Raw genomic sequence first — 24177 nt, 5'->3', positions numbered from 1 at the left:
ATGGAGTGGAGGATGGCAGGTAATGCTGACGGGGAAAGGAAAAAGGACAAAAAATACCAACACTTGAAAAAAAAGACAATGATCAGGATCAACTCTATTCTCACTCTTGGGCAACTGAGCTCATACCTGCACCCACAGTGACAATCTTCCAACAATAAACAAGGGCGTTCTGAGAGGTGAGTTATTGGGCTAATGGTAAGGTCTCAGAAAGGCACAAAGGAGCTGAATGGAGCTAGGACCCCAGAGGGGAGAGTGATGAAAAAGAACAGGCAGTGATGTGGCCCATGTCCCTCCTCTCCTACTTACTGACATAAACATGATCATTGCAGAGAGCCCTTTCTCTAGCTTAAACAGAGACTTAGAATCATTCCTACCTGGCATGGTTGCCATGAATTTAGACCACAGCACAAAGCAGGACATGAAGTAAGTCCTCAGTAAACATCAGCTGTCATTCCCAACACCATTGTGGTTATACCTTACACAAGCTTCTTCTTTTCAAATACCCACAAAGATTCTCAAAGCATAAGCTAACTCCCAGACCAGGAAACAGAGAGGCTAGGAATGGACATATACAGAAGAGGCTCAGAATTTCAGGCATCTGGGTTTCAAGTGAGCCCTGATCTGGGTCCCTCTGCCTCCAAAGGTGTCTCATCTCAATATCCTTAAGGCTTAATACTCTAAGCACTTCTGGTCACCTCTGCCCACACTATAGGCTGGACACCTGGCCACTGGGAACATGGCATAAAAACCTGAGAAATACCTTTTTTTATACACATTTATTTCTCTTAATGATGTGTCTGGAAATCTGTGGCTTGGGAATTCATATGAACTTTTAATTCTTACACTTGTAGCTCTAAGAAAACAAAACACATACAAGTCCAAACTCCTGGCCATATCAGTGCACCTTTTCTTGCCTGGCCTTTCTACCCTAAGCTGTTAAAGTGCTCAAGGGTTCATCCATTTATTCAGAGTCATCAGTTCATGCTTATCCACAGTACTGGCCAAAATAGAACTAACTACACAATAACAGTACTAAGCATAATCCCATAACCCTCCACTGTATCTCTCCAATACCATTATCTTCTTCTTCCCCTTGTTCCTGGCTTTCCAGATCCCTTTCAGGACCTGGCACACGAGGCCAGGAAACCTCATCCCCTCTGTCTTTAATCTCCTGAACTAGCTCCCCATGACCATGAAGCGTTCTCTTAGGTCATCTCCATATCGAAAGATCTTTTCAAGGTGGGGCAAGTCTTCCTGACTTCAGGGAGCCTTCACTGTTTGAGTTCTCCCACCTCCATATGCCACTGGATCACAGGGAAAGGAACTCCCTGGCACTCTATCTCCTTGACTAAGTCCCCAAGTTTTCAGTTCCTGATGAGAAGGAAGAAGAAATACAGTGACTGAAGATGAGGGACAGAAAGTCAAGGGCTTGCACCCCAGCTGTGTGGTACAGATGCTGGGACAACGTGCTTCCTCCTCTGTAAAAGGGGGGTCACAGGGCTGCTAAGAGGATTTAGGGAAGACAATCCACATAAAGCACCTGACAGAGTGTGCCCATAGTAAACATTCAGTATGTGACTCAGTGATAGGTGATTTTCTCCCTTCTCCTCCAGCGCAGTTGGCCTACCCCTTTAGCACCCCTTTAGCCCTACCCTGATGCTCTCAGTTGCTGTTGTTTAGTCCTTACAGGGTAGCTGGAGGCATCTGGGACAGAGAAAAGCCTTGTCTAGTCCCTCCCCCACCCCCAGGGTACTGCCAGGACTCCAGAGCTAAGGGGCACAGTTTCTCCTCTGGTACTGCCAGGGGACATGACAGAAGAGCCCCAAGGGTTGGGCTCAATGAAGGACCTTGTTCTACTGCAGTGAAAGGGGAAAGTGGTTTTAGATGAATGGAGGCTGACCCTAGGGAAATGTGTGTTCACGTATCTGTGCGGCAATGTGCTGAAAAGGGTGGGCCTCTCAAGACTGGAAAGCATCAGTGAACACTGGAGCTGGTCCAAGGACTCTGGGCAGCCTCAGGGCCCTTGGGGTGAGCCCAGTGGGGGCTGAAAATGATGGGTGGGGATGAAACTTCTAGGTTCCTGCCCAGATCAGAAGAGTCTGGCCCAGAGCTGAGGCACAGCAGAGCCCCAATGAATACTGGTACAGCTGAACCCAGACGGTCCCCTGGAAGGCAGTATTGTCTGTGTGTGTATAATATACCCTGTCTAGGATCACTCTGTCCTCAGGTCACTCTGTCTCATGTCCTAGCAGATTATATGGTGTAAAGAGTATAAGTTCAAGAGGCAAAACTGCCTGGATTCAAAATCTAGCTTTGCCTCTAAGACACAAGTCAGTATAACTGTGGGCCAGTCCTTTAACCTCTCTGAGCCTTGGTTTCCTCTTCTGTATAATGAGGGTATTTAAAGCCTTTAAAACACAGGGTTGTTTTAAAGATTCAATGAGATAATCGTGCAAAGCATCTGATCTGTGTTAACTGCTCCATGCACTTCAACTATTATTGTTGTTGGCTGCTGGTTGAGATCTAGAGTCAAGCTATTTTGGGGCTAGAGGGAGCAATTCACATAGGAGAGCACATCTGGGTCTCCCCCTTAAGATTCCCGACAAGGGTGGGGAATTTCATGCAGTTATTTACCAAAAACAGACACGTTTCTGGTTCCTCTGAGCTAGAGGCACAATATGCAGTGATGAAATTCTGGAGGTGGGCGGATGGGGGAGGGGACTGGGGAATGCCATGACGTCAATGACTGCAGCTCACCAAGCTGCAAACCTGGACTCCAGAGAGGATGAGGGAGACTGTATAAAAGTGCTCTCCTTGGCCAGGTGACCAGAGCTAAGTAGGTCATGACCCTGGGTGCTGCAAATCACAGGAGCCAAATATATCTTGGAGACTGCCATAAGAAGAAACTCATTTTTACGTGCTGGGCTGTTGCAACAATCGCGGCAGCCTGTGGCACTAGTCAGAGGGGCTGGGTTTTGGCTCCAACATGCTCTTCTATGCTTCACCCCATCTCACACAAACGTAGGGGAGGGCACAGGGGCTCACATTTTTGTTTGATGAACTGTGTTAGTAGAGCTTGAAAGGGGAGGGTGGAGGTATCAGAGTTGAGCTTGGGTGACTCACTCAGCCACAACCCCCTCTTGACCTCAGTTTCCCCACCCAGATTCAATGAGCCAAGGAGGGAAGGGCTTAAACCTGCTGGATACAGGGACTCTGACTCAGAGAACAGGAGGAGAGAAGAAACGCAGGAAATGTGGCCCAGGAAGCCAGAGGACCAGGGAGAGAAGGACACTTCAGCTTCCCGGGCCCCACCCTTGGGCTCCAAGTCATCATGGGAAGGCGGGGGTGGGGCGCGGTTGATAGGATTACTGTTGAAGCTGCAAGTAGGCAGGGCAGACAGCACTGAGACAAGGAACAGGGATAATGACAACAGGAAACCTGGGGCTTCTCCTTCCCTGGTTCCAGAGACCCCTGGGGTGTTGCTTTTCTGTTTCCAGGTTTTATCTCAGACTCTGCTCCCATGAAACCAACACTGGCTGCGTGGGCTGGGGGACTTCCTTCTACCCTTCTAGCTGCTTGAGAGGAAGGGACAGCCCAGACCAGTGCCTCTTCCATGCCTCCCAACTCTCCACTTCCAGTAGGTCAGGTGACAGTACCCTCACCACCTTAATGGGCCCACCCAGAGTCAGTGTCAGCAAGAACAGCAGTTCTCCACTGAATGTACGTAAGTGCCAAACAGCAAGCTTAAAAAACACCAAAATCTCTGGAGATAGGACCTAGGCCTCAGGTTCTTTTTATAAAGTGATTCTGACATGAAGCCACCATGGGGACCCACTTACCAAAATTCAGCTCTCTGTACTCTCTGGCCCATTCTGAGGAGGCTATGGGAGGGTAAGCAGCTCTGACCCAGACCCAAACTTGAACCCAGGCTCTCCCCGGGAGAACTGAAAGAAGTAGCAGGGTTGGGTGGGTGAGACATGAAGTACAAACCCCCAGAAAAAGGCAGAGAATCTGCCTCACTGTTCTGCTCTCCTGGCCCAAAGGGATTGACAAAGAGCATCAGACCCTATAATAGGTAATCCTTATCCAAGAAAAGGTAGACCAACTGAACTCAAAGACTTGGTTTGCAGGGTAAGTGTGCATCTTGGTGGGAAGGAGGGACAGGCTCTCTGAGGCGCCCATTCCGTAAAATGCTAGGAACTGCTGCTGCGCTAGGAGAGCATCTGGAACGATCCCTCCTTGTCTAGATGAGAATCCTCAGGCCCAAGAGGGACGGGGCTGGCCCAGGTCACAAGAGGTGTTAGTGGCAGAGCTTGATCTAAAACTCTTGGGTGTCCTGATTCCTGTTCTCATGTCCCATGACAAATGAATCATCAGTAGAGAATCATCTCTCAAACTGCCTAGTCAGCAGAAGAACCAGGGTGCCCATTAACAGGCCTATCCTCTAAGGATTCTGATTCAGTGGGTCTGGGACAGGAGCCCAGGAATCTGATTTTAGGTCACATTCTCCCCCATCAGGTGATTCTGATGATGACGTAAATTTGGGAAACACAACAGGATGGGAAAGCCATAATGGACAAGAGAATGCAGAGCTCCTCCTACAAGGCAGGTCTCCAAGTCCAGCGCATAGCTCCTTCCTTCACCAGTGAGGTTGGGAGTGAGACAGGAAACACAGGCTTGGAGCCCCCATGCCTATTAGGACGAGGCATTCAGGGTCCAAAGGACTGATCTCTATGATCACCTCTCTTTCCAGTCATGTTTTTGCTCTAATCCTGGCGGGCTTCCTGCTGACTCCAGAACACACCATGGCCTGCCCTCTCTTCCCTCACTCTAAGTTTTCCCTAACTCTCCATCCACCTAAGTACCAACTTGTTTTATTCTTACCACCTGACATGAGGCTGGGGATAAAGACCTTGATTCATATATTCATTCACCAGTCAAGTCATTGCAAGGCAATTCTCAAGGACAGGCATTAACCACAACATCTTAAGGCCAACTGTCTGAGATGGGTCTCAGGTTCTTGGTATAAGGTATGTCATGTCTTTCAACGGCAATGTGGTAACAACAGATATTTTAAATGTATATAACTTCAAACTAGCAGTCCCACAGAATTCTAGGAATTTATCCTAGAGATGCTTAAAGGGTACTCAATATAGTACTCCTTTTAAGAGCAAGACCTTTAGAGTCAAACTCCAGCTCCACCTTTGACCAGTTGTACAATCAAGGCAAGTCACAGACCTGTCTCATTTGTAAATGGGGGAGTTATAAGATCTTCCTTACAGAGCTGTTGTGAGGATTATGAATAATATAAGTAAAGCACTGCTTGATACACAGGTCAGGCTCCCTGTTACTTTACTATTCTTACTATCAAGCAGCCATTAACAACAATGAGGTGTATGTGTTGAATAAGGAATGATCCTAAAGTTCCATTTTTAAGTGGAAAAAAACCAAATTAATATGTGTGATGCTCTATGTGCTAAAACTATCAAAATAAAGAAAAAGCTGGAGGGAGAACTTGAATGTACTCAAGTGCAGAATGTGCTTTAATGTGCACAGAATATCTTATAAAACATACACAAATTGGGAATGTGGAAGTCTAGAAGACCTCACTTTTCATCTTTCATATGGTTTGATTTTACTGCAAATTTTGAAAACAAAAGCAAAAACTAAAAATGCTCTAGTAAATAAATGGCAGTAAGCAACCAGCGATTCTGATAGATGGCCAGGATTGGCACCCAAGGCTCATCCAACTCTCTGCTCAGAATGGGATGGTGGGGATGCATGACCAAGCTGCTTAAGACACTGGTCTGCCCCAAAGGAGCTCCTATGCTGGGGGTACAGCCATACCACAACCACAGGTCCCCTGCCCTGGTGCTAGAACAGAGAAGAACCCTCCTTGGTGGGGAGGATGGGAGAACTGTGCAACAGCTGAGGTGTGAGCTGGCTGCAGCCAAGCTGGGTTCCTGCTGCTCACTGTCTGAGACAGGAACATAAGCTGGTGACTCCTGGCCTGAGGAACTGACTTCCCCTAAAACCATGGCACTTCTGTGATTTGTAAAAAAAAAAAAAAAAAACGTGACTGCTAAGGTGGGTAGGCCTCAGAAGAGGTGGAAGCAGTTCTGGGAGTCCCCAAATCCCAATCCTAGCATCCCATGATGATTTTTCTCACCTATAAAAAGGGGAAAGCAACATTACCTATCTCAAGGGGTTGTTATATGGGCGAAACGAGTTACTGACAATAAAAACAACAATTAACATTATTGAGTGTTTACTGCATGCCAGACATTGTTCTCAGGGCCCATAACTAACCTATAAGGTAAGCACAGTTTTCATCTTGATTTTAAGGTGAGGAAACCAGGGCTTAGAAAGGTGAAGTTACTTGATTATATAGCAAGTGACAGAACTGGGATTTAAACCTAGACAGTCTGATTCTAGAGTCACGAAGAACACTTTTCAAAGTTACTATATAAGTAAAGTTAGTACTTGGCTTGTTGTAGGGACTCAGTGTGAACTGCTATCATGAGGAAGAAGGTGGAAACATTAGGGCACACTCTACGTGGGTCCCTAGGTACCACCCCCATCCAGCTAGCTTTCAGGTGCATATACTCCCTCTCTTTGGTTTCCATGGGCTTCCCTTGTGGCTCAGCTGGTAAAGAATCCGCCTGCAATGAGGGAAACCTGGGTTCAATCCCTGGGTTGGGAAGATCCCCTGGAGAAGGGAAAGGCAACCCATTCCAGTATTCTGGCCTGCAGAGTTCCATGGTCTGTATAGTCCATGGGGTCGCAAAGAGTTGGACATGACTGAGCGACTTTCACTTCACTTTGGTTTCCATCTCTCCCACCTGGCACCAAGGTCAACACCTCTCCATCCAGACTTGGGAAGCCCCAGAAGGCCTGAATGGCTTCAGCAGTGCCCTGTGAGATAGTTCTCTGGACTGACTTCTATCTACAATTCAGGTCTGAGGGAGAGGTTCTAGAGAAGCCTTGCTTCACCCACACCAGTGTCACCCTCATGAGACAAAGAGTACTTCTTTACTTTACTGAGTGTTCAGGAAACTAATTTGGACTACATGTAAATTCAAAACTCTCTTGAAACTGTTTATGCCTTAGGTGCAACCTACCTTCGAGGGGGATAAAGAATAATATGACTTGTAACTTTCGGAAGAGTTCTAAAATTCCCTCCTAGCTCTGATGTCCTGGAGCTTGAGAAATGAATGAATGCTCACCTTCCATCCCCCTTTCATAGGTAATGGCTTCATTCTGTTCTTGTCAGCTGCCCTATGTAATCCCTCCTCTGCTGTGGGTAGTTTCTAATCTGCACTGCACTTCCCCAGGAGTGTCCCATTCCATGTCTGAGGATTTCTGACAGCAAAGCCCCAGAAGAGACATGATGATGACTTTAGAGGTCAGGGACTCCTCAGCTGCCAACAAGCCTAGAACCACATTTCTTAGCACCTTTGCTGGGTAGGCCTCCTCAGCCACCTGACATGTTTTCATCCCAGGTCTCCCTCCCACCTTGCGCCCATCTCTGGGGGTGGAGACTCACCAGCACTGTTGGCCTCCGACTCCAGCAGGTGAATGTCATTGCAGTCTGCCAGTGAGTGCTCCAGGCAGAGCTGCAGGAAGCGAGCCTGGGTGCGCGTGACTCGCTTCAGAAGTGACAGCAGGGCCACTGTCTGTTCACACTCATTCCAGCCCTTGAACCAGCCAGCAAGGATGCCCACCTGGTCTCGGAACATCATGGTGCCAGGCCTGGGGCCAGGGTGGGGGGACGGCGGTGGCGAAGGCCAGCGCCGTCACATGGTCTCGGCTCCGGGCTCCTGTTTCCTCTCCCCTGAGGGCCAGGGCTTGAGGACGTTCCCTGGCGTAGTGGCAATGGGTGATGAGGGGAAGAGGACACCTGCTCACATCAGGGGAGGTGTTGGTCCAGCCACGCCTCTCCAGGCTCCTGGAAAAGAAAGAAAGCGGGTCAGAGAGAAGGGGCTGAAACTGGTCTGGTGAGTGTGGGTTCAGAGGTTAAGGAGGCCTCATGTCTTCCCCTTTAGCTCAACTCTGCTGAGCTCCTGGGAGAAAGACAAAGCCAACACCAGATACTAAGCCAACTCTCCCTCCAACCTTCAGAGCCAGAGAAAAGTCTTGATTGGGACTCAGAGACTCAGACAAAGGAGAAGATGCTGCCCCTCACTTTTGGCTGTCACAGGGCCAAAGGAAGTGGATTTAAAGCAGAGAGTAAGTTGGTAAGATTTTCTAGATGGAAACAGGAGACAATGCACACTATGGCAAAAGATGTGAGTTAATGGAGACCTGGCCCCAGGTGACATGACTAAGCAGACATGTGATGCTGAGCACATGTCCTGACCTTGCTGATCTCTGGTCACCTCCTCTAGGGGGCTGGGCCGAGTCACTGCTTGCCTGCTAAAAGGATCCTACAGAGTCTGTGTATTATTTCAAATTAAGATGCACAAAGCTGGGATATGGGTGAGTGGTGACCCCAGTGGAGATCTCAGGTACATGGATAGCCATCTGATCAGCAACTGGGTGCCTAACGGTAGGAGGTCTTTTCAAAGATCTCTAACATGCTGTTGGGGCGGAGGGGATCTCATCCCCTCCAACCAAGCTCTCCCACTCTGATCTCTAAGACCCCATCTACCCTTGCTCTGAGGTGAATCTCTCCCAGCGTTCTTCCTCATTCCCTTAAGGATACTCCTGACTCAAGTCCTCTGGAGTGGGATGCCCCCTTGGCTCTCAGAGGTGCGAGCTTGTCATCCATTTTCCTAAAAGCCAAGAGGATACTAACCTGAGAAGGGGATACATCAAATGTTAAAAACTCCAAAGCAAGGAAGTGTCCAAATTCCTTAGGCAGGAACCACACAGAAGCTGTGTCAACTGGGCAGACAACAGATCTATTCTTCAGTTGATTGGTTTCTGGACACTACTCTGAAGCCTTTCTTTAAGTGGCTCCTGATCCAGGTCTCCACTCACATTTCCCCTGTCTCTCCTGAAACCCGTGCCCTTGGCTCCATCCCGAAACCACATTTGGCTCCATCTCCCTCTGGCTGCCAAGAGGACTGAGAACTCCATACAAAGATTCATTGAACCTGCTGGGCTAGGTCTTAGGGAGCTACTGCTGTCTCCCTGAATTCCAAGCTCCTGCTGAGGACAGCTGGGAGGCGCACCTGGCAACGGCAGTGCCTCACCTCACAGACCCTCATGGGCCACCTGAACAGAGCAAACTGGCCTGGCTGTCGATCCTTTTGGATACAAGAAACAAGAGAAAATGTGGGGGGAAATGAAACCTTATTCCCAATTAAACAACCCTCCCAGAAATCTTTCTAAACGACCTATCAGGAGCTTCCCCAGTGGCTCAGTGGTAAAGAATCTGCCTGTCAATGCAGGTGACACAGGTTTGATCCCTGGTCCAGGAAAATCCCATACACCGGAGAGCAACTAAGCCTGGGTGCCATAACTACTGAGTTTGTGCTCTAGAGCCCATGAGCTGCAACTACTGAGCCTACGTGCCAAAACTACTGAAGCCCTCGGGCCCTAAAGCTTGCACTCTGCAACAAGAGAAGCCACTGCAATGAGAAGCCCAAGCACCGCAACTAGAGAGTAGTCCTTGCTCCCTGCAACTAGAGAAGAGCCTGAGCAGCAACGTATATCCAGCACAGCCAAAAATAAAAATAAATACATTAAAAAAAAAAAAAAACCAAACAACCCAATGACAAATCAAATATTGCCTCCCTGGCTTAAAATCCTCCAATGACTTTTCACTGCATTTAAATAAAATGCGTAGAGGGCTCCCTGTAAGACTCTGGTGGCCGCTCCAACCTCACTGTGTACCGAGTTCTTGTTCACTTGGACTTATGCACAGCTTCCCCCAACCTATCTATGGCTTGCTTTTATTTGTCACTCAGGTCTCAGCTCAGTGTCACTTCCTCAGAGAGATCTTCCCTGATCATCCAAATCTAAGAAATTTCTGTCACTCTACTGAATTTATTCTATATAGTTTGGCATCCTCAGATATCTTGTTTGTTGTTTCTCTCTTCCCAACAATTGCAAGCTACACAGCTGCCCAGGGCCCAGAATAGTGACTAGCACTTAGAAGGTGTTCAACACATACTTAATGAATGAATGGATGAATGAAGGTGAGCGTGGAAGCCACACTTGGGACTTCTACAGCCCTTGGGGCAAAGACGACAGAAGGAATGATCAAAAGGATGGTAAAGTGATTTGGAAACCTTGCCCTAAGAGAAAAATTTGAAGGCACTGGGGAAATTTCCCCTGAAGAGAAGACTCAGGAGGAATGGCATAACTGACTTGAAATACCTGAAGGGGTAGCACACAGAAGAATTAGAGTTGTTTATTTACTTCAGAGGAGAATCAGGGTAGATGGCTCTAAGTGAGAGGCAACCTGAGACAAGAGAAATGTTGAAAGTCAAGAAAACTCAGTTCTAGTCTTGCCCCAGCCACTGTGTCACTTTAATCTTTGAGCTAGTCTGTTTCCCTTCTCTAGGAGGTGTGAGATAAGGAGCTAGACTGGTCAGACATGACAAGTGGGTTTTACCTCACAGGCTAACTCCAATCAATTGGTAGTGGCTGCCTGGAACACTGTGGTGAGAAGGATCCTAAAAAAATGAAGCAATAGGAATATCCATCAGTGGAGAAAGATTAACAAATTGGAGAATACCTCATACAAGGGGATATTATGTAGTAATTAAAAATGTGCTTGGTTCTGACAGCTGAATACAAACAATGTGCTTCTAACTATGTGTAGTGTTTGATCTTTAACTACAACGTAGAGTGTTACAATTAGTCCATAAGTACATAGAAATGTGTTCAGTCATTTTTGTAAAGTGAAAAAGAAAAAGCTGTATATAAACTCCTTATATATATTATATATGAATGCCTATGCACCTATGTATATAGAGAAATGTGTAGAATGATACACCCTGTGCCATTCACATTGGTTACCTTGGGGAGAGGGAGGAATTAGTTATACTCTTTTCATATAACTTTGTGCTATTTCACTAGTTCCACATGAACACAAATTACTTTTGTAATTTTTAAAGATAAATTTAATTTTAAAGAAATCTAAGGCAGCATTCTACTTTCTGGCTCAGTGAGAGAGTGCTGTGATTGATTATCAATGTTTCCCCTGGATACTGGACAGATGAGTGGTAGTTCATGTGCCTGAAAAAGTCAGTTTCCCTTCCCGGCTCCAGTATTTTGTGGCTTTCCGTCCTAAGGAGACAGCAGCTGCCTCAACATAAGGAAGAATTTTAAAATAATGTATCTGTCCAAGAATGGAACTGGCTGCCATGTGAGGAGGTAATAAGCTCCCTGGCTGCTGGAAGTGGTCAAGCAGAGGCTGGATGAACATCCCTTGGGAGTGGGAGGGATTCCTTCACTGGGTGGCAATGCATAAGACAGAAGGACATGTTACTATTTCAGAGGGAACATTTGTGATGGGATGTTTGCTATGCCAACAGTGTTTACGGCAAAAAGATGACCAAATCCACAAACAGACCTAAGTTGTGAACTCTTGCCTATAACCATTTTTACTGGGTGGCTACTTTTTCTAAGCAACAGCACTGTGCCCTCAAAATAAAACTACTGACTGAACATTAATCCAGCTTCTTCCCCAAGCCAAATGCTAGAAGCAAAGCCTTGGGACACAGTAGAATCTCAAACATGATGCTTACAAGGCCAGATTTTGAATGGAGCAGACCGGTGAGTGCAATGGTGAGCTGAAAAGCACACACATTGTCTAAAGGGAGAATTTACTATTGAGCTCTAATCAACTGCTGCCATGTAGGAATTTGGGTCCAGTATTGTTAGATTTTTTTTTTTTTTAAGAGGAGCCAGAAATCTAGATTTTTAAATTAAAATCCCCCCATTTTTAAATGTTGGAAACGAATTCATATTAAAACAGCAACAATGAACCCTATATAGAAGAAACAAAGCCTGTGGCTTAGGCCAGATAGACAGAAACTGTGAAAAGATAAAAAGTCTGATATATATCCCTCTTAAGGGCCTCTCTGGTGGCTCAGACAGCAAAGAATCTGCCTGCAGTGTGGGAGACTGGGGTTCGATCTCTGGGTCTGGAAGATCCCTGGAGAAGGGAATGGTAACCCAGTCTAGTATTCTTGCTTGGGAAATCTCATGGACAGAGGAGCCTGGTGGGCTACAATCCATGGGGTTGCAAAGAGTTGGACACCACTGAGCAGCTAACACTTAGCAAGGGCTTAGAGAAGGTCCTACATCTTCAAGCCATTCCACTGCTCAGGAAACGTGATGAGGAAAGAGGACCTAGTGTCCAAGGAAGGCTTGGAGACTCTGCATGAAACCCTGGGGCTTTAGGAAACAAACGGTCACTATCAGGGAAGGGAAAAATAAGGAGTTTGGGATTAGCAGCAGATACAATCTACTATATATAAAACAGATAAAACAACAAGGTCCTACTGCATAGCACAGGGAACTATATTCGATATCTTGTAATAAACAATAATGGAAAAGAATATGAAAAAGACTACTCATACATAGCTGATTCACTTTGCTGTACATGAGAAACTAACACAACACTGCAAATCAACTATACTTCAATAAAAATAAATGCATAATTAAAAATAACCCCTAAAGGAAGTGTTCCTATGTTTTAGACAGAAGAATGCTGGGTGTTTGGTCTGGATGGTGACTGCAGACGAGGACTGGATGGCTTTCTTCCACCAAAGGGCCAAAGACCTCCAGCTTCTCTCCTGGGTGCTTGGCAACAGTGAGAAAGGATGACTTGGCTTGGTGAGATTAGCCAGGGCAAAAGCATCAGCACTGACTATTTGAAGGCATCTTACTGTGGTAGCAAATTACTATGATGGATTCAGTGGATTTGCCTGCCAAACATCCACACCCATCTTCTGGTACCAGGCCCCTAAATTCCCTTTGAAGAATTAACTGTCCTTCTTGGATCCAAGAGTAGACATAAAGTAAAACTTGGCCACGGAAAGCCCTCCCTGGACTTTGTTGTAAATACTAGGGAAAATAAGTTCTTGGTTAGGGCTGCTCAGATTATACACTATTTCCTGATATTCCTGGTTGCCACTGCTGCTACCTCACAGTGAGGGCCCATCTCAGAATGAAGCCAATACAGATGAAAGCAAAGTCAAAAGTGGAGAGAAAAGAGAGACTTGTTCATATCATCAGAAGACCTGTCTCTAGCTAGTTGGAAGCCTCTCACCCCACTTCCTCATCCCAGACTTTTCAGTTACATGAACCAACAAATTCCTTTTGGGCCGAGGCCAGTCTGATTTGGGTTTTTACCACTTAATGTTTCAACTTTAAGCCTTGACTGTTCCCATACAGGAGAATTCACCACTGCTCTGGTCTCTTTATCCTTAGGTGACAAAAAATGACTCCCTGTCTTTGAGAAAAGACACTAGAGGGAACCCTTCTGGTTAAGTCCTTCAAATAATCCAACAATATGGCTACCATACTTGGTCTCTAAGAGACCAAGGAACCTTCTTGAGAAGCATCTTCCAACCCTGGAAGGTGGGAAATAGAGTCAAAAACTGGCTAAGATGTTCCAGGAAAAACTAGTCATTGGCTCTTTCTCCAAACAGTGAAAAGCAGCCCACATACAGGAAGCTCCTCTGGAGGTCAGCTATCCTCTCTCAGAAGTAGCACTGCAGAGTCAGTCAAACCTGGCTGAACCAGAGCTCTCCTATTGATACTAACTTGCCATGCTGCTCTTCCACAAGTAACTCAGTTTCTTCCTCAGTGAAGCTTAAGAATGAAATGAAACAATGTACATAAGATACTTAGAATGATGTTTCACATGTCTTCACATATCACATATTGTATTATGTGCCAGGCCTTATGCTAGTAGCTTTCCACTGATGAGCTTGTATGATCTCAAAAACTATAAACACATATATACATATCCTTATTTTACAGATGAAGACACGGGCACACAGAGAAGGTTAAGTCACCTATCCAACATTACACAGCTAAGCTGAGATTTTTAAGGCCAAGCACTCTGGTTTTAGAGTTCTTGCTTGTTACTGTGTATAATGCTACAGCCTCCTGTATGTTCCCTTCTACTGCCTAGAAAGTTCAACCAAAGTGTACACACTTTAATGGCAACATCTCTGGACAAATGAGGGGTCCTATTAGCCTTCCCACCTATCCCTAGCCCTCCTAACATCCATGTAGGCCCTGGAGGAACTTGTTCACTTCATGATTATGATAATAGGCTAGTTACCTATGGTTAATTCACTATCTCAACTTGAGAATAGGAGAATGTGAGAAGCCAAGGGAGCCCAACTTCTGTCTTATGAAAACTAACAATTATTTTCAGAAACTCCTAAAATATGTGTACAAAACATATATATTATTGCCTCAACCAAGACTGTGGCTTTTGTATGAATGGTCCTGGAGAAGGGAAAGAGAGGAGGGGAAAAGCCAGGAAGGACCTCCTGGAAGATAACACAGCCTGGGGAGCTATGGGAAATTTGCATAATTTGGAGCAAGTTATTTTACCTTGTGCTTGTTTTCTCATCTGTAACATGGGTTTAATAATAGCACTTACTCTCAGAGTCGTGAGGCATAAATACCCTCACAGAGATGCTAGCTAGTATTATCATCCTGGATTCCTCGCTCTAATCCCACCATCAACTCCTGTTTGCTCAACACCAAACAGGTATCTGTATCTCCATTTTTACTACTACCACCATATTCAAGTCATCATCCTTTCTCATCTAGATGAATGTATTGCCTCCTGTTTCCATTCTTGCCCATTTTCCTTGCAGAAACCAAATTTTCTTTAAAAACAAACAGATCATGTTACTGTCTTGCTTTAGAAATCCTGTAAGAGCTTCCAAATGCTTGTAAGTGAAAATGTAAATTCCTTTTTATGGCCCACAAGACCCCAGATAATCTGGCCTCTGTGAACCACTCCAAGCCCCTACCCCTTCTGCCTCACTTATGCTTCAGCCACACTGATCTCCTTACACATCTCAGGGGTTTTGTGCTGGCTGACTTCTCTACCTGAAATGTCCTTCCCCAGGTCATCATATGGCTGGTTCCTTTTCATCAGTCAGATCTGGGTTCATGTGTGCCCCAATCTTCCTCATCTCCCCAGTAGGAAGGAATCTTTGGTCTGATATCATTGTCAAAAAGTGTTTCTTCTAAGGCTATAGCTCTTCCGGAAACACTTAGACTGGAAGATCCATGAGGGAAAGGAAGACTGTGGCTGTATTATTCATTGTTATATAGCACAGTGCCTGGGACATAACAGACTGTTAATAAATATCTGTGAAAAATTTCCCCACCTTGCAGCAGTCTTTTCTTCACATGTAACAATGGTTAAATTAGAATGCCCAAATCTCAGATCCTCTCACAACTGGTGCCTTCTTATCTTTCAGGTTATCAGGCTCAATTGTCACTTCCTCAAAAAGGCCAATTCTGACCACCCTGTGTACAGTGGACAATCCCCTAACCCATTCAATTTAATTCCTTCATAGCACACACCTATCTGACTTATTCATGTATCTTCCCTCCATCAGAATATAAGATCCAAGAGCTCTAAGACCTTGACTATTTCATTCACTGCTGTATCTCCAGTACCTAAAAAGTGCCTTCATAAACTGTTTGACTGCTGGAGACATTTGAGATGTGCATACTCTATATAATAATGTTGTTCTGTTGCCCTCAAGCAGACTCTATTCAACAAATTTACCCTAAAACAAACAAAACAAAACTTACTCACAGTAACCTATTTAACCCTCTTCTAAAGCTCTGAGTACTGGAAACCCAAAGTTGAGGTAGGGAACTGAACACCAGTACTCCTGGATTCTACTACCTCAAGACTATAACCAAACCAAGTCAGTCATCTCATTCCTGTTTCTCCCAAGTGAAAATCGTTCAGTCATGTCTGACTCTTTGCGACCCCATGGACTATACAGTCCATGGAATTCTCCAGGCCAGAATACTGGAGTGGGAGGCCATTCCCTTCTCCAGGGGATCTTCCCAACCCAGGGATCAAACCCAGGTCTCCCACATTGCTGCTGCTGCTGCTAAGTCATTTCAGTCGTGTCCTCCTGCATTGCAGGTGGACTCTTTTATCAGCTGAGTTACCAGGGAAGCTCTGTTTCTACCAGTGAGATCCCAAAGTCAAGTCTGGTGGGGTCAGACTAGCCAATAACAATCTCTGGATCCAAACAATCATAGAGAAGAGAATGACTGGGGCTGGGGAACAGTGAGGAGGGGACTATCATCAACACTCAAAGGTCAAAGGATGGAATCACAGTTCTATCTGGTTCAGCAAGAGAATCTCTAAGAGCACCGCTCACCTAAAACATGTCTCTGAGGATCTTCTGTCACTGTCTCACAGTTAGCTCAGAGAAGAAACTGTTTTCAAACTGGTGCTCTCAGCAAAGAGTTCTGTTTCCACTGAGACTGCTAAGGAGGCAGAGTTCAAGTCTGGGGTTGCTAAGGGCCATTTTGTTGTCACAAAGCAGAAACCAGCCGAGGATGAAGTTAAGTCAGCGGAGAAATGGGACGATTACTAGGAAGACTGTTTGAACTTCTGGATGCAGCTAGGTCTATCTAGGAACCATCCTAGTTCTGGACTTTTCAGTAACATGAGGCAATTAATTCTTTTTTTTTTTTATTAAGCCAACTTGAGCTAAGGTAATGCCACTTACATCTTTAGAGTCTTGGCTGCTGCAAGTTTTTTTTTTTTTTTTTTTGCTGAAACTGAGCACTTTCATATACAGGGCATTGTCCTAAGTGTGTGTTTGTGTGTCAGTCACTCAGTTGTGTCCGACTCTTTGTGATACCACGGACTGTAGGCTGCCAAGCTCCTCTGTCCATGAAATTCCCCAGGTAAGAATACTGGAGTGGGCTGCCATTTCCTCCTCCAAGGGATCTTCCCAACCCAGGGATCAACCCTGGTCTCCTGCATTGTGGACATATTCTTTTCTATCTGAGCCACCATGGAAGCCCTTGTTCTAAGTACTATATACATATTAACTATTTAAGCCTTATAACAATTCCATAAAGTAAGGTATTGTTATTACCTTCATTTTTTAACTCTGGAAACTAAGGACTAGAGAAATTCAGTAATTTGTTGTAGGTCACAAAATGGGTAAGCAATGAGTGGGATGCAAATCCTGTCTACCTGAAGAGAAAATCCAACTCTGACTTCAGACACTATCATCCTGGGATGGACAGAGCCAGAAACCTATTTGAGCCACTTGTCCTCAATTTCATCCTTTGTAAAATGAGGATAATCATACTTTAGCTACCTCACAGAGTTCCTGTGAATATGAGATGAGACAATACACGTGAAGCACTTAAACAGTGACTGGTAGATAATAATTGCTCAATAAACAATGATCATTATTACTCTTTGGGTCACTAAACTGCACCTGGCAAATACAGTGCAGATAGAGGAGATCTGTTTTCTTTCATCTGTGTCCTTCAGGTGAAGAGAATAGATGCCATGGGTTAGAGTCTTTCTTGCTTTTGATCAACTGCATAAGCTGCTTCCTCTGCCTGGAAGGCCAATCATCCTTGTCCCAACTCTTGTGGAACAGCACCCAGTCTTACCACCTCTTCTATGAAGTCTTTACAGATAGAGGGTTCCTTTTCTCACTGCCAAATTCCCACAGTATATAGTTTTTTCCTCACATTCTGTCCCATGTACCTGACTAACCTCTCTACTGGGCTGTGAGCTCCCTGAAGGCAGACCCCAGTGTTACCCTTGTAATCTGTTTACTCTTCTCGAACTTAGCTGCCGGTTAGCCAATGATTCCCTACAACTTACAGAGGGAAGAGCCCACTTTGTGGAATTCAGAGAAGGACAAGTTACATTCCAGTACTTTCCAAACTCCCAATCTGGTCAGCGTGAGTGGAAAAGTACATGAAAAACTACAAGGGAGATGAGTGGCGCTCTACGAAGTACAATGGAAGGCCCTGGGTAGTAAGAGAATGAAGACTGGAAGGTGCCTTAAGGGAAGGGTGTTTATGTGGAGAAGGACAGATGAGGAATAGGTAAGAGATGGACATGTGTGTTCAAGGAGGGAGCAACCTGAACCAGAAACACTGAAGGATATGGGATGGTATGGAGCAGTAGAGAGGAAGCCAGAAGGAGAAAATGCTGAGGAAGATCTGAAAGGGAACCATTCAAAGGCAGAATCTGAAGTAATTGCTCAGAGGGTGGGGTAACCTTGTGGACAAGCCAGAAACCTTTCAAGGAAGGTAAGGAATCTTCTGGAAGGTAAGGACTTCACAAAGGGGGCTCCCAGGAAAATGGGGGTGAGCAGAAGGGCACAGAGGCATACTCTGAGGCATCTTTCAAGGGGCCTTTATGTGGGGAAAGGGAAATCCTCTTAGAGGGCAGTGGTTCTCAAACTTGAGCATGCATCAGAATCACCAGGAAGGTTCCTAAAAACAGATAGCTACTGCCAGGCTTTCTGATTCAGTAGGTCTGGGTTGGGACCCAAGAATTTCCATTTCTAACAAGTTATCAGGTGATGCTTGTGCTGCTGGTCCAGGGTCAACACTTTGACTACTATATGGGGAGGGATTCTTTTGTGAGGAAGCTCTCAATGTGGAAAAGGAAGGAGAAAACTTCTGAGAGGAAAATTGAGGGAGTCCTCAAGAAAAGTCTAAGAAAGGGTCTGTCTATCTCTGAAGGGAAGATCTGAAGGGAGGAGGGGTCTATGAAGATAGAGCCAAAGAAAAATGTCCTGAGAGAAAGAGCTCTGAGGGCTGGAACTTCAAGGGGTAAGGGTACCTCTTGAGGATCTTTTAATAAAAGGGGACACAGAGGCTCCTGATAGGGGAAGTCTGTAGGATGCTGGGGGCCTATGGTGGGATAATGGGGGAAAGAAGCTCAGATCTGAGAAGGATCTCTAAGTTGATTTCACAGGAAAGAGAATGGAGGAGATGAAAGGGTATAAATGGAGGTTCTAAAATGGATATGTAATAAGGCCTTGAATAAGGTTTCTTGGAGATGTCAGAGGGAGAATCTGAGAGTCTGTTCTGAGGAAGTCTCACAAAGTGGTAGAGTTGCTGATGCACAGCAATTTTGGAGAAAATTCTCTAAAAGGAGTCTGTGGATGTGTGGTCTTCTGTGAGAGATCTTAGATTTACTGGAGCAGGATGACAGAGGTCTTTTTAGGAACAATTCTCAAAGAGCTCAGATGAGAAATCTCTGAGTAAAGCCTTCAATAAGGTATATGGGGAAGGTGGTTCTTCTGAGAGGGAACGTGGCAATGTCATAGTAAAGGGTTTTTCAGAAAGAATTCTGGGACTTTCTAAGAAAATGAGCTCAGAGTTATTTTGAGGGAAGACTGCATTGGTGTTGGGTGTCTTCCACAGAGGGTTCTAGAGGATGTGAGGGAAGCTGTAAGGGTGAGTTCAGGGAGGGAATTATCTAGGAAAAGTCTCATAGTAAGTAAGTAGTAGTAGTGGTGGTGTTAGTCACTTAGTCGAGTCTGACTCTTTGTGACTCCATGGACTGCAGCACCCCAGGCTCCTCTGTCCATGGAATTCTCCAGACAATAATACTGGATTGGGTTGCCATTTCCTTCTCCACTCTCAGTAAGGCAGGAGGTCTGTAAGTAGTGATTCAAGGGTTACTGGAAGAGTCTCTAGGAGAGGTTTTAAGGGCATATCTCAGAGGGCTCGTGGGGGTTCCTGGGGTCTCTGAGAAGGTATGAGGAGGTCTTAAAAAACTGCATCTCAGAGGGGTTGAGAAGAAAGGGTCTTAGCAACAAGCGTTGTGAGGAGGAAAGTTCATCAGAAAGCGGGTCTATAAGGAGGGACCTTGAAAGGAGGACTCTAAGGGGGATTGAAGAAAACATCAGAGAGAAACTATGGGAAACCTTTTGGAATCCTAGGAAGCAATTTTTGAAACATTTTGTGTAGGTTAATGGGAAAGATTTGGGATACATAAAAAAGGTTTTGGAAGAGGCTCGTGGAATGTGGAAAAAGAGTTCTCTGTAGATTCAGGGGATCTTTGGAGATTTTTGGCATAAGTGAGGAGGGTCTCATGGGAAGACTTTTGGGGTATATGAGGGTGCTCTATAGAGCATTTCAGGGTGGGGAGATTTGAGGAACATGAAGAGATCTTTGGGAGAGATTTTTGGGACCTGTGGAAGGGTCCAAAGAGATGACTTTTGGGATGTGTATATGGAGAGGAGGGAGTGTATATGGGAGATGAACTGGGGGAGGGGTGGGGCTCCAGGTGAGTTTTGAGGATCCGAGGCCATTTCAGAAAGTCTCTTTGGAAGATTTTCCAGGGTACATCAGGAGCATTCCAGGGGAAGGGGCTCTGAAATTTGGGGGCCATAAATGGAAAATCTCCAAGGCGATTGCTGGTATGGGGATAGATGGGAGGGAAAATTCTTAGGATGTGTGAGAAGGAAGTCTGGGCGATATTGTTGGGATGTGAGAAGTAGGTCGCCGGGGGAGATTTCTGGAATGCATGGGGTCTGGAGGGGATTTCGGGGAGTCTCTGATCTGAAGATTTTTAGGGCTTATGAGGGAGGCTCCTGGAGAAGATATCTGACACATATTGTTGGAATACGAGGAGTGGCCCGGGGGGAATATTTCTAGACTGAGGAGGAGGACAGGGAATCTAGGGCCAGAGCAGGGTTCTCTGAGGTAGATTTTTGAGGCGTAGGACAGGGTCTGGAGCAGACGTGGAAATATCAGGGATGGTCTCTCGACAAGCCTTGCGCACGGCGGGAGGGGACGGAGGGCTTCGAGTGGATTCGGGGGGGTCTGTGGGCGTGCCCTCTAGGGAGCTGTCTGAGGTAGACCTGGGCGGGGGGATCACGAGATGGGCCGCTGGCTGGGCTCCCGGGCCACCCCGAGGGGCGAGGAATTCGGGGAGAAGCTCGAGAAGCGGCCTGTGAGGGCGACTCCGGGTACGAGTGTGAGAGATTCTCTCGAGGGTCGGGACCCCTGAGGCCCGCGCTCCGCGCCCGCCGCCGCCCGGGGTCCCTGAGGGGGCGGGGCCGCCCGCGCGGCCTGGGGCGCCCTGAGGTGAGCCCCGAGAGCCCCGACCCGCCGCCGCCCCGCGTCCGCCTGGCTTTGCTCGCCACTCACCGCCTCGGCTGCCGCCGCCGCCGCCCGGGCCTCCTCAGGCCACCGCCACCACCGTCGCCCCCTCTCCGGCCCGCGAGCTCCCCTCCCTCCTCCCGCACCGACCACCACCGCCGCCACCGCCGCCGTCGCGCTGCGTCACCGCGCCGTGCGTCACCGCCCCTGGCCCCTCCCCGACGGGACCGCCGCGCGCCAGCATTAGTTGACGCCGCGGTGACGAACCGCGCGCTCGCCAACGGGCGGCGAGGGCAGTCCGAAGGGCGGGAGGTGTGCGCGGAGAAAGGCTGTGTCGCGGCGGAGAGAAGGGCCGCGGGGGTTGAACAAGGCCCACGAGGCCCACCCCCCGCCCCGTCGGATTGGTCGGCTGCTCAGCTGACGGGCAGTCGGCCCTGTGGGGTAGGGGGGGAAGAGGCGGGGCGCGCGGGGCGTTGCCATGGGCAACGGGCCCGGCGGCGCCCGGGATTGGGCCTCCCGGCCCGCAGGGGGCAGTCTCGCGCTTGTCTACCTCAGCTTTGCAACTAAGTCACAATTCCTGATTCTGGCGTTCAAGGCCGGGTGGTCCGCCTGGCCCGCAAGCCGGGCTCTAGGCCTGGGCCCCACCACGCCCTGATCATCCAGGTTGCGGGCAGACGCTAGGGCAGCTGGAGTCTCAGTTTCTCCATCGCAACCCTGAGTCTACTGCTGCTTCTGCTGCTGCTAAGTCGCTTCAGTCGTGTCCGACTGTGTGAGACCCCAGAGACGGCAGCCCACCAGGCTCCCTCCTGGGATTCTCTAGGCAACAACACTGGAGTGGGTTGCCATTTCCTTCTCCACTGCATGCAAGTGAAAAGTGAAAGTGAAAAGTGAAAGTGAAGTCGCTCAGTCGTGTCCGACTCTTAGCGACCGCATACGCTGCAGCCTACCAGGCTTCTCCGTCCATGGGATTTTCCAGGCAAGAGTACTGGAGTGGGATGCCATTGCCTTGTCCGTCTGAGTCTATTACTTCTCTCAATTGAGAATAGGACTGAAAGAGACGATGTATACTATACAAAGCGCTGGGCACAAAGCAGGCGGTCAATAAATGGGAGTCATTGCTCTGCCAGTAGTAACCTATTCATTTCACACACTGCCCTGGAGCAGCGTGAACTAAGCACTGCGGGGGCACTCACTGAAGGCTCCCAGGTGACAGAGGCGTGGTTGTTAGAGGAACCCAAAGAAAGAGAGGAATGTAGAGTTTAAGGCAGGGGGTGGTGGGAAATAAGCCATGGTCTGACATTTGGCCACCTGAAAGAGTCTGGACTTGTCCCAAGGGCGCGGAGGAGCCATGGAAGGTCTTCGCCCCAAGGAGAGTCGGGGGGTTGAGGGGAGAGGAAGGTTGGAAAGCTGTCCCTGGCTTCTGTATGGAGGATGGATTGGGGGGAATTAAGCTGGAGCTGGGTGTTCGCGGAGCCAGCTGGGGTGGAAGAGGGGCGTTTGCATCAGGGGAGGAGGGAAGAGGAGGAGGAGTAGGAGCCAGGGACCGATGCCCAGGAGCTTCAGAGAACCTACTCCGAGGCCACAGATGGTGAGGGAGGGAGAAATTCAAGACAAGGTCCTCTGGCTGGAAGGTTGAGGGGGAGGGGTTGGGGGCTTCCCTGAGGAGGAGACCCAGAGGTGAAGTTGCTGAGGTTAGGAAGTTGCTGAGTCCAGTGTTGGCTACCCAGCATCAGGATTTAGGAGGCACCGCAACCCCTGGGACTGGGGCTTAAGAGAAATATTGGGGCCAGAAGCCTATATTTGAGAATGATCCAAGATAGTAGGTAAAGCTGTGGGAGTTAGTGACCTAGCCTGGGGAAGGTATGAAGGGTGAATGGAAACAAACACCAGATAGAACCTTGAGAAGAGGAGACACGTAAGGTTTGAGCAAAGAAATTGACACTTTCAACAAAGATTGAGAAGCAGCAGCCAGAGAGAGCGAGGAGGTAAACCAGGAAAACCAGGCATCTCTGGCGCTGTGAGGATAGGCCGTTTTAAAAGACGGCAGGGATACATCACTAACTGCAAGCATTGACACCTCCATTTAAGGAACAACTTTCAACGCCATATAGAATGGTTGGGCTCCAAGGACACTGGTTCATTTATTTATTCAATAATATTTCTTGAGTAATATGTGCCAAGCATGGCTCAAGGTACTAAAATGTCCTAAATGTCCAACAACGAATGAGGCAGGCATGAAGCTTACATTGTAGTTGGGGGGCAGAAACAAATGATACTTTCAATGTTTATTTGGTATATTTCAATGTAACTTGGTGATAAGTTCTATAGAGAAAATGAAAGCAAGCTAAGGGGATGGAGCGGAGAAGGCAATGGCAACCCACTCCAGTACTCTCGCCTGGAAAATCCCATGGATGGAGGAGCCTAGTAGGCTGCAGTCCATGGGGTCACTGAGAATCGGACACAACTGAGCGACTTCACTTTCACTTTCACTTTTCACTTTCACTTTTCACTTTCACTTTTCACTTGCATGCAGTGGAGAAGGAAATGGCAACCCACTCCAGTGTTGTTGCCTAGAGAATCCCAGGGACGGGGAGCCTGGTGAGCTGCCCTCTATGGGGTTGCACAGTCGGACACGACTGAAGCGACTTAGTAGCAGCAGCAGCAGCAAGGGGATGGAGAAATGGGATCGGCACTGTTTTAGATAAGGGAAAGGCTTCTTTGATCAGGTGACATTTGAACAGAAATCTGAAGGAGTGAAGGGGTGAATCATGAAGGAAGGAGGGTTCAAGAAAAAGGAGCCAGCACGTGAAAAGGCCTGATATCAGGATCACTCTCAGAACCAGAAAAAGGCTAGTGCGGCTGGAGAGAAGTGAGCAAAGAGTAGAGTACTGAAAGACAAGATCCAGGATGTAACAGAGGAGGGATGGTGGCAGATAATTAAGAGCTTTTAAGGCCGCTATAAGGACTTTTGCTTTTACCCAGATAATACAGGAGACATGAGAGAGTATTGAGTAAACAGGTATGTCAGTTGGTTTGGGTTTTTGTTTTTTTTTGTTTTGTTTGGCTTCACTGCACAATGTGTGAAGTTCACACTGACCAGGGATTGAACCC

The 24177-nt window shown here is 47.2% G+C and overlaps 1 protein-coding gene across 1 annotated transcript in view; it reads right to left on the bottom strand.

Annotated features, from left to right (window-relative positions):
* SAMD4B (sterile alpha motif domain containing 4B) overlaps nucleotides 1-21213 on the bottom strand; it is a 36140-nt gene extending 14927 nt beyond the window's left edge. The window contains exons 1-2 of the mRNA XM_068991809.1: nucleotides 21115-21213; nucleotides 7547-7948 (exon numbers count right to left, since the gene is read on the bottom strand). Coding sequence (XP_068847910.1) covers nucleotides 7547-7742 — 196 coding nt within the window. The 5' untranslated portion in view covers nucleotides 7743-7948; nucleotides 21115-21213. The remainder of the gene's footprint in view (nucleotides 1-7546; nucleotides 7949-21114) is intronic.
* Between the last annotated feature and the right edge of the window lie 2964 nt (nucleotides 21214-24177).

Source organism: Capricornis sumatraensis, chromosome 20, assembly GCF_032405125.1.
Source record: "Capricornis sumatraensis isolate serow.1 chromosome 20, serow.2, whole genome shotgun sequence".
Taxonomy (NCBI): Eukaryota; Metazoa; Chordata; class Mammalia; order Artiodactyla; family Bovidae; genus Capricornis; species Capricornis sumatraensis.
Note: the sequence above shows the minus strand (reverse complement) of the source record. Positions and strands in the feature narration are given on the sequence as shown.